The 10,273-nt window shown below is 38.7% G+C and overlaps 1 protein-coding gene across 3 annotated transcripts in view; it reads left to right on the top strand.

The window, feature by feature from the left end:
• ANKRD28 (ankyrin repeat domain 28) overlaps window positions 1-10,273 on the top strand; it is a 224,984-nt gene that overhangs the window by 90,967 nt on the left and 123,744 nt on the right. For all 3 annotated transcript variants that reach the window (XM_019508654.1, XM_019508653.1, XM_019508652.1), the window contains exon 3: window positions 7,681-7,759. In XM_019508654.1, the coding sequence (XP_019364199.1) occupies window positions 7,681-7,759 (79 nt within the window). The remainder of the gene's footprint in view (window positions 1-7,680; window positions 7,760-10,273) is intronic.

Below are 10,273 nucleotides of genomic sequence, written 5' to 3'. Positions count from 1 at the left end.
CTCTGCCTCAACAGCAGGCAGCTGCAGCACAAGCAGCATGGAGTCGCCTCCCCCACTGCACTGCCTGCTCGAGTGGGGTCAGGGCCAGGTCCTGTCCCCCCCAGCCCCCTGCAAGCCCCACTTACCTCAGGCTCCAGGAGCGAAGAGTGAAGCTGAGCCAAGCTAGCCATGGCTGAGAGCCTCAAGCCCCTCCCTTCCCCTCTGGGCAGGGCTGTGGATTTCCCACCCTGTTTTCTAACAGCTCTTGCAGGCTGGAGCTCAACTAGGCTACAGAGCTGTTTGCAAAAGCAGGGAATCCACGGGTTTCTGTCATTAAAAAAGGGGAAATCCATGGTTTTCTCTGTTTTTCAGTGGGAAATGGAAAACCAGGATCCTTGGTTATCGCTGTCAGCCCTCAGCTGGCTTGCTTGCCTGTCAGTTTGCTGCAGACAGTATGACAAAGCAGGGAGGAAGATTGAAAACCTCCATATCATCAACAGATGCAATGCACTGCCCACTTCCTCCCCCCCCCCACCTTGCTTCAGAGTGCTAGCCTGTGGCTGGCAACACTCTTGCCCCTTGAGCACCTTCCTAATAAGACCGTCCTGCTGGGGTCTGTCCACACCCTGCTCAGATTAGCTCCCTGCAGAAGGGTAGGGAGGGCTCCTCTAGTGCCCCCTGGCTTCTAGCCTGTGGCACTGCAGTCACATGCCTGAATTTCCTCAGTCCAGAGAGAATGTCTGTCTGAGTTCAAACCGGTTCAGCCTAGCCAAGTTAGACTAACCTGCAAAAATTGAATCAGTTCAGGATCAGGCTTTTTGAATGTCTGTCCGTAGCCCAAATGTCAGAACTACATCTTTCAGATTTACCTGCATTTCTGCTTTTGACTGTAGCAGGCCCTCCCAGGACTATGAAGGCAGATAGCTGGTTTTATCTCTGAGATTCTGCAAGCTAGTTGGATTTTGGGGGCTCAGCGGGAGAGGTAGGCCAAGTGATATTTTACAAGGACCTATGCTGTATTATGTGGAGCAACCTCCGGTGCATGTTTGATATACATTAGGACTTAGCTACAAGAATAGTGCTTCAATCTATCTTCAGATGATGCAGCTGATATCCGCATTCCTACCTTCATAAGAGAATACTGCTCGTCAGACACGTGTTTAGGGATCCACACTGAGGCATGAAGAAGGAAGAAAGTTTCTTTACCTATGGTTACCTATGGTAACTGCTCTTGTCAACAGGAATCCCTCTTTCTATCCACAGTTTTCTTGTGCTGCTTTTAGTTTTGAATTGCTAAGGAACTGAGGGGAGGCTTCTTTGCCCTTTATTTTCTTGCATGGGAGCACAGTGAGGCATATGTCAGGTGCAGTGGATTCCAAGCTTGCATGTAGGAGACTTGTGTGTTTCTAGAGTGGAATCAAGACTGAGTACAACCTCTCAAAGAATTCAGTTGAGGGTAAGTCATTTTCTGTCACTGCTACCTTTATTCTCTTCTGCTTTTTATTTATGGCTGTTACTTGGTGCATCTTGTCTTTCTGCTGTATTAAACGTATGGGGCATTGGGGTCTTTTGATACTGATCAAGATCTCTGAATAATAGTGTAATACACACAAGTTTTTAATGTGTATAACTTATTTGAGACATGCCAGGCTTTTTAATGCTACCTACTCCTGTAGCATTAGGTAGAGTAAAGAGTGCATCCACTTTGTTAGCTGTAAATTTATGCATAATGTGACAGGGTTGCATTCAGATTTATAATGTATCTTAAGGAAAAGAAACTTCAGTTTAAAAAAAATTGTTAAATTGAGTGTTCAACTGTTTGGTAGAAAAGTTCTGTCTCTTTCCCACATAAAGTTTCCAGAGAGACTGTTTGTTTTCAGTTTGCTGTCATTCTGTCTCATGTCACAGCCTCTGATCTTTTAAGGGCTTAATTAGATGCTGCTTTTGTAATGAATGAAGAGATAAAAGCTTCTGCTGTTCTCAGAATTTTGTGGTTTAGTTGGTAAAAAGTCAGAGTTTGAGTTGCCATATAGCAATTGCATAAATAGGAAAGAGTATCCTGAAATACAGTTGCTAAGTATGAGTTCTGTAGTAGTAGGAACAAGATCTTAGTTTAGCATGTTCTCTATGAAATACAAAGCAAGTGTTTACAAAATATAGTTATGCCAACTTTATTTTGCTCAAATACCATGAGGTATTGTAATGGATCAGAACTTTCTGCAGTAGTGTTAGTCTGTGTAAAATACTAATCATGATCTTTTTCTTCAAACAATTTCTTATGTCTGAGGTTTGGCTTGATCTGTTAAGTGTTTTCCTGCAACTGTCAAATATGCAGAATAACCTTTAAAAAGAGATTGAACCTAGACACAGTTTGAGAAAAGACTGAAACTAGATCTGATATGGGGTATGAACTCTTAGCCATGCATATTCTGACTAGAACTGTCACAAATGAAATTTACTGGCAGCTGCCAGAGGGCTCTGGTATAGGCTTAGCACCAATTTCAATTTTGTTTACAGGGAATTTTGTTTACGTGGGCTCCTGTTAGCACAAGAAAGCAATTCCTGTGTTTTCAAGGCTTGTTTCTGGGTTTCTTATGACACCAAACCCAGAAGCCACCTTTGCTAAGTTCTGTTAGCACCCCAGTTGCTAAGAGCAACTCTAATACAAGTTGCTCCCTTTTTAAGTCAAATCATAACTATGTGCTTAATCTAGCTACATGTTTCAGTTATAATTTTACTTGTCAGTTTAGAAAGTTAGTTCGTGTCCTAGTGACATAATAACAGTGCTCCAAAAATTGTGCACTTGGGTTATTTGAGAATTTCCCTGGGCTTAATTAAGCTCCGTTTAAAATGAGTAGTATATACGAATACAATTTAAATATCAAGTGTTCATCACAAATAAAATAATTATACAAAACGGGTTAGTATAGGTTTCTCTGATCTAGCAAGCCCTGATTTTTCAGGATGTCGTCTATCTAAACAGAGTTGCTCGCACTACCAGGGATTACAGTTGTAGTCTCTTAAGGTATTTGGTAATTTGTAGATCTTTTAATTTTTTTTCCTAACATAGAAAGTAGAGAAATTACTGTTTTAAAGATTCTGACTGAATTTAGAGAGAAATAGTTAAAACTAGTTATTTTTTTTAGAGCTTTAAATTCAGCAGTAGGAATAATTAATCATTAGCAAAGTAGCAAAGATTATGAATGTACTCATTTAAAAAAGGTTGTTTTCATCTTTAGAAAATGGTGCCAAAGGGTAGTAGCAGTCAAATGACACTTATCATGAGGTAACTTGAAATTAGCTATTTGGGGTAAAATTCCAAATGTTTGTCCTCTTGTTCTAATTCCAGTTAGTGATAGTAGTGAGGCCAATTTTTAGTCAGGTGGTTTATCAGGTGTGATCATTTATGGTTTTTGAGCATAACTTAATTACTCATTGATCCAAACATAGAACTGAATGCCTAAACTCTGCAGCTCCTGGAAGCTCAGTTTGAAAGTTAGGCTTTTGATATGGAGGCTTTTCCAGTATTCTGTATGTGAAAGTATGTGTTCAAGAAACAAAGATTTTTTTTTACCTTACAAGACAGATGTCATAAAAGAATTCCTAGCATTGTCTTGGCAAATAAGTGGCTGTAATGTGTCAGGAATATTGTATAATTTTTTTTATAAATTTGTTGTTTGGGAAAACAGAATATGTAGTAATATGCTGTGATGATCATGTATTATGATTTGGAATTGCAAGGGGAGAAAAGTACTGAAATGTGTAACTGGTTAAAAAGTATTAAGAATCAGGCCTTGGAAAGTAACTAAAACAGTGCCATCCTTTTCAGGAGCAGACTTATAAAATTCAAAATAGCTTGATTGTTTAATTTTTATGCAAATTGTAAACATAGGAATTATTATAAATAAACTAGTTGAAATGTAAGCTGATTAATAATATTACATGTTTCTACACTTTATAGAAACAAAGCATTACAGAAATGGAGCATAAAAAGCTACTGTTTTCTCTTGGTTCTATTTTTCAGCACTTTATCATCATCTTAATTTTGTAAGATACTATGTGGTGTGGCAGCAAAAGATGCTTCCAAAAAGATAAGCTAATTATCAATCTGGAGTAAGAATAGTATACTAAAAGAGGAAGGCTGAAGTGTCAAATTAATAGAGAGAAAAGGAATGTTCACAAATACTTTCAGGAATATACTTCTTATGACAGAAACTGGGCCTATTAATGCCACGGCAGTTCATAAGGAGATGCAAAAACCTTTTAAGTCAAATGTTAAATATTTTAAACCAATTTTTGCCAGGAATATAAGGTGTTCCAATACTTAATTAACCAGTCAGATAGCAGAAAATACAGGTTAAGTGATGTTTGACAATAGCATTGAAAGACTTGTTGTAACAAAACTTTTACTTTGAAGAATAAATAGGATGCACTGTCCTTTCATAGTCTCATTATTGTCAAGTATTAAAAAATCATGAGAGAGGCTTTGAAAATCATGAATTTGACCTAAAAACATAATATTTGAGTGTTCTCTTTACTTTCCTTCTGGGTTTCTTATTACTGTTGTTTTATTTGTTTGTTAGAGCCTTTAAGATTCAATGTTTTCAAGCCCCCCACACCAACCAGTCTGAAGCTGCAATTCTTTTGTAATAACTTAAGATGAATGAAATGCAGGATTTTCAGTTCACAATAAGTTTTGGAAATATTTGTTTCAGTCCTATTCAGACCAAAAGTGTAAGTTTCAAAATTGATTAAGAACTAAAAATTCCCAGTGAAACATTCTCTGGGCCCTAAAGGAAATTCAATAGTCTTGTTTCCTATGCGCAGCAGTTAAATGGAGAAAAGTATCAATATCATTCAATAGCTTCCAGGGATTGTGGCTCCAGAGAAGTACTGCTATGCAGTCTGTGCTAAGCTAGTAACCCAAGGCCTTCCAGATTCTTCTGGAAGAAGTGACTCTTGAACTGGTAGAAAAGATTGGAAGTCCTGGAGTCCCCAGCCTTGAGCAGTCAGTATGGTGGGGCTACCATAGCTGCAGAAATTGGAAGCCTGACTCAAGACTTCCAGGCAAAGAGTTTCAGCTCTTTATCAAAAGCCTCATTAGAGCCAGGGCTTCCAGGTTCCCGGTTCTGCTGCAGTAAGGCTGGAAGCTGTAAGATAGCTGGCTACAGACTTGGAAACAGAATTATCCATTAGGTGGAATGTGCCACCGTGGAGTGATGGATGTTGAAAGCACTGAGGTCCTCAATAGCCTGCCATATTGGATCCCAGAGAGATTTCACAACAGACATTTTGGATTCACATAATTAGGGCCCTGCCGGATTCAGTGGGCTGTGCTGTAGCTCCTTTAATCTTGCAGGTTCCCCTGTGCACCACCCCCTTCTCCCTTCCAGCTGATTGGTGGAGGGGCCCCACATGCAGGTCGCTCCTGATCGGCAGGGAAGTGAAAACCACAGTTTTAAATTTGGTGCCATTTTTGTCTCTCTGCCGTTGGTTGTCTGAGGGCCCCCGGCAGCCCCACTGCTTACTGCGGATCGGCAGGGAGACAAAAACAGTGCCAAGTTTAAAACCGTAGTTTTCACTGCCGATCAGGAGCAAACCACACGTGGGGGCCCTCCACCAATCAGTGGCAAGGGACACAACACATGGGGGAACCTGCAAGATTAAAGGAGCTGTAGCACAGCCCACTTCCACCATGAATCTGGTAGGGCCCTACACACAGGGCACAGAATTGAGTTTATTTTTTTTAAACAAAAAATCTATTTGAAGTGAACTCCTCTGTCCAGGTCTGTTAACAAAATGATTCTAGGAAATGGGGTTTGAAGAAATCCCATAAAAAGATATATTTTGGGGTTTACATCAGTGCCAGGCTTATAGTATCTGCTCAAGTCAGTTTTGAAATCATTGGGGGTGGGGGGTAATGTTAATGTTGAAAACCTAATTTTTAAATATATAGCAAATGCCATACTTACCCAGTAAATTCTCTTGAAACTTGAATCTGCCTTTTTCCTTGCTAAAGATGCATCTTCTTGGCTGTATAATTCTAACATTGCTACTCTTAGTATAATCTTACACAGTGCATTTAACATGCTGCTAAATAGCTTCAGCAAATCTTAAGTATTTTCAGTTGCTGAATTTTATCTTTTGGTAGTAGCCCCTAATGTGTGACCTCCCTTTTATTACCCATTTCTTTAGACCACTTTAAAAATAAAGACAGTATTTGGGCAGAGATGAGTAACTGAAATCACTTTGGGATTCATTTCATCTAAAGAAGTAATGTGCTTTTTGAAAACAACTGCAAGAAAATTTTGTAAAACTACAGCACAATTGAAAATGCTGTTTTGTGTGCCAGTATTCGCTAAGTTGGAATCCAGGAATAATCTTATACTTTTACCTTTTATTGCACTGGAAAAGGGTAGGACTTTTTTTTTTGTACAATAAATTGTTCATGTGATGTCACTTAAATTTAAACATATTTTACTGACCATTATAATCAAACAATGCTTTATCTGTTAGAAATGTTTTGTTACATGTTTAAGGGAAAAACCCCAAAGAATTTACACTCGCTCTTTTAAGCGTATTTGGGGCTTCACTGAAAAATCTAAACAATCCATGAGTAACTTGTATAAAATGTGTTCTAAAAACCAGCACATTTCAAGGTGATCAACCTTTTTCTCTAGTGAAACCAAGTTTCTTTGCAGTTCCGTTGCTGTATGCTGTATAGAAGCAAATTATCTGGTTTTATGCTCATGCATTTGTCTTTTAGCATTCAACATAATGTGAAAGTGATCCTTCATCACTTGCCTTTTACATTGATGCACACAAACAAAATCCAGTATTTGCCAGATTTGGAAAACCCTCTGTGTCTCCCTTCTGGAAGTGAATGTTTTCTTTATCCATTCAGTTGAGCTGTTGTCTTTAGAATGCACATATGAAAATAATATTTGTGGCTTTTACTAACCCCACCTGAGTTATTCAAAAAGAATCTATGTTCTTCCTGCTCCTTCCTTCTCATGTCCTTGTGACAAGGTATTTAGCACAATTTGTAGATTTGTTGTGAGTGCTTCTGCTATGTCCTTGAACTTGCAACCTCTGGGCTGTCAACCATGCACTTCGTGCCTATGTCCCCCAGTCCTCGTTCCTATTCCTGGAAAGCTTTGGCTGTGTTGGCAAAATAAATTTATCAGTCATGTTCATATATCTGGCTTTTCTTTGCTCATGTGCGGTAAACAAAAGTGGATGAATTATTTTAATATCATGTTTTTGTTGATCTTATTTTTCTATGTTATATTCCTTTTTCATTTTCTGTTAAATTTGTGGCTAGGATAATATGTAGCTTTGAAAGGGTATCTGAAATTTTTGGGGAAAACATTGCACTTGTTGCTACTCAGGGTATTGATACAGAAAAACCTCAGTTCGTCATAAATTCTCTCCCTCACCCTCCCTGACCCCTTCAAACTGGTACTGAATGAATTTTATTGGTTTGAGCTGGCTACTTAGTAAGATCCCACTTTTTCCCATCTAGGTAAATGTAATTAACTCAATTATCTCTTTGGCTTTAATTTTTTTATTTCTTAAAATATAAATGTAAAATTTGGAAGATGGAATTACATGCTGTAATATTTTCATAATTTATATAGAATGTTAATGAATAATTTTATTTTAAATAAAACACCCTTTTTTTCCACCCTCTTATCACAGGATAATGAAAAAAGGACCCCTTTACATGCTGCTGCCTATCTGGGAGATGCAGAAATTATTGAACTACTTATTTTATCTGGTATGTTCTGTTCATATTAATGAAAATAACTCTATGCACATAAAATATATACTTTTAGTTTGCATAATTTTATCAAAATATTTAATTCTCTAAAAATTTCATTGAAATCCTTGGCATTTTTAAAAATTTTGGTTTGTTAATTCAATCCACTATTTTAATTCTTTGCAATGTCTACTAAAGAAGAGTTTTTGCCAATGATAAATTCTCTCAGTAATGCCTGTTCTTTATAATTTGTAACTTATAACCCAATTCAGTTTGTTCAAAAGTAGTCTGTCTACTATAGTCAAGTGATTAGTTAAAATCTAGTAGGATATGTGTAAGTTAGCAGTATATGTATTTGTACTATATTGAACGAGCATTCAGAAAAATTGTGGTATTTAAGATTGAAAATGGCATCCAAAGATATTAATATTACTTCTGTCAAATGATTTAAAAAATGTATTCTTAATTAGTTGCAATTAATCACAGCTAAAACCTCAAAATTTATGCACAGAAAAACTCAAAATTCCAGACCCTCCCAAGGTAGAAGGGTGGCATGGAGGCAGTGCTGGTGGTGGTGGAGGGCCCCAGCTGAGCTGCCCCTGCTGAAGCTGCCGCCTGCCCCCCCACACCCACACAAGCTCCCTGGCCACCCATGGCCCCATCGCATACACAGAGGTTCGGTGATCTGTTGTGCAGGGCAGGGGCATGCTGAGCTGGCCTGTAACAGCTGCCCAAAGTTCCTTATGTGGCCTGCAGGCTCACTCCTGGCTTAGCCCGTCAGCAACATTTGAAACTGAAGTTCAGGTGTGCTGAGCCATACATTAAGCAGTCCGAGCTGTTACAAAACGGGTACCTAAAATTAGTGGAAAATTTTTGAGCTTAAGCTGTTCATTATTTCCCTGTCTATCAAAAGGAGATGTTATTATCTATTCCCTTCACAGGACTGTTCTGAAAATAAAATACAGGTTTCCCTCGCTTTATGGTGTACATGCATTCCTGGAAAACGGTGCATAACTCTAATTCGCCTAAAGGGAACCTACTTTACAGTGTAACAAATAGGTGTGCATACATTCCAAGACCTCAGTTGTTCTAACCCCCAGACCCATTTCAACCACTTTTACAAGATCATTTTGGTACTCGCCAACAGCAGACATTACCCACAAGCACAGGGCAGTATCATAATAGGGATGGCAACTACAGAAACATGTCACAGACAATGAGAGAGGAGCACAGATCCACACAGGAGACTATATTTTGGTGCATGTCACTCCCACAGTGCACCACGCAAAGCAGGTGACTGCAGGCTTCCACTACACCAACTGCATATGAGTAAATTTACCTCGCATATAACAAATTTCTGGTATAAAAAGGTCATCGTATAAGAGCGAATTCATATATACAGAACCCACATGAAGCAAGGGAAACCTGTACTCGGCTACTGTAGTAATGAGCACAGTAGAAAAGACTGGGGGGAAAATAACAATGTTGTTACTAGAGCAGGGTTTGAATAAAATGCAGTTAGTAAACCTTAAGGGGACCACATTTTAAACCATGTGGCAGGAAATTTTGAATTGTTGCAGATAGAATTAACAGTTTATTCTGGGTGCTAAATTAGGTTGGAATCGCGAGGGAAAAGTAGTATATGATCATGTAATTACTATTTGTATAATGATGCATTTGCATGAGGGCCAAATTAAGTCTGGACAGCAACCTTAATTCTGACAGTTCTTAGCTTTTGAGTCCTTGACTTTGTAGTTTTGTGTAGTTTCCCCAGATCCCACACACATGCACAAACACCCCACATACACTCTCAACACCCCACAAACTCCATACCGTCCACACCTCTCCATACTCCGTGCCTTCACACTATATACAAGAGAGAGACTTCATTTTGAGATATTATGCATTCACCTTTATATATATATAACACACATGCACACAAATCAGGACAACAATATTTTTTGAAGTAAAGTGAAAATATTTTATTGTAGATGTTTGTTTTGGTTTTTTTTAGTTTAGAATTTGGTTTTTTCCCATTCCAAGATGGGAAACCCCCTTCACAAAAGGAATGAGTCCTTCTGGGTGCAAGGGAAGGGACTTCTGGTGGCAAAGGTCAGAGGTTAGCAGTGGGACTTCCATTCCCAAGATGGTGAACAGAGAGCAGGGCACCTGTCATGGGGCGGGGCTACCCTTGTGGCCCTCGACAATTCACCAAAACTCATTAAGCAGCCCTCCAACTGAAATAATTGTGCACCCCTGATCTAAGTGCTTGAGAGTTAACACTACATGTATTCACAAAACAACAAGGACTGAATAAAGATGCTTCTGTTATATTCCTGAGTTGTAATCATGTATACAGGTACTAAGTTTTTAACATAACTGCCACTGTCTTGTGGACCACTTCCCCTCCTTTTTAATAATAATGTTGACCAGCGATTTTTGGTCCCACTTGCCTAAATTTCTTGTGGGAACTACAGCAATTGTTTATATGGAAAAAATGTGTTAATTTAATCTTTACCTGTTTTTTTTTTT

Source organism: Gavialis gangeticus, unplaced genomic scaffold, assembly GCF_001723915.1.
Source record: "Gavialis gangeticus isolate Ggan-Ray unplaced genomic scaffold, GavGan_comp1, whole genome shotgun sequence".
Lineage (NCBI taxonomy): Eukaryota > Metazoa > Chordata > Crocodylia > Gavialidae > Gavialis > Gavialis gangeticus.
This window is presented reverse-complemented; position numbering and strand designations above follow the sequence as displayed.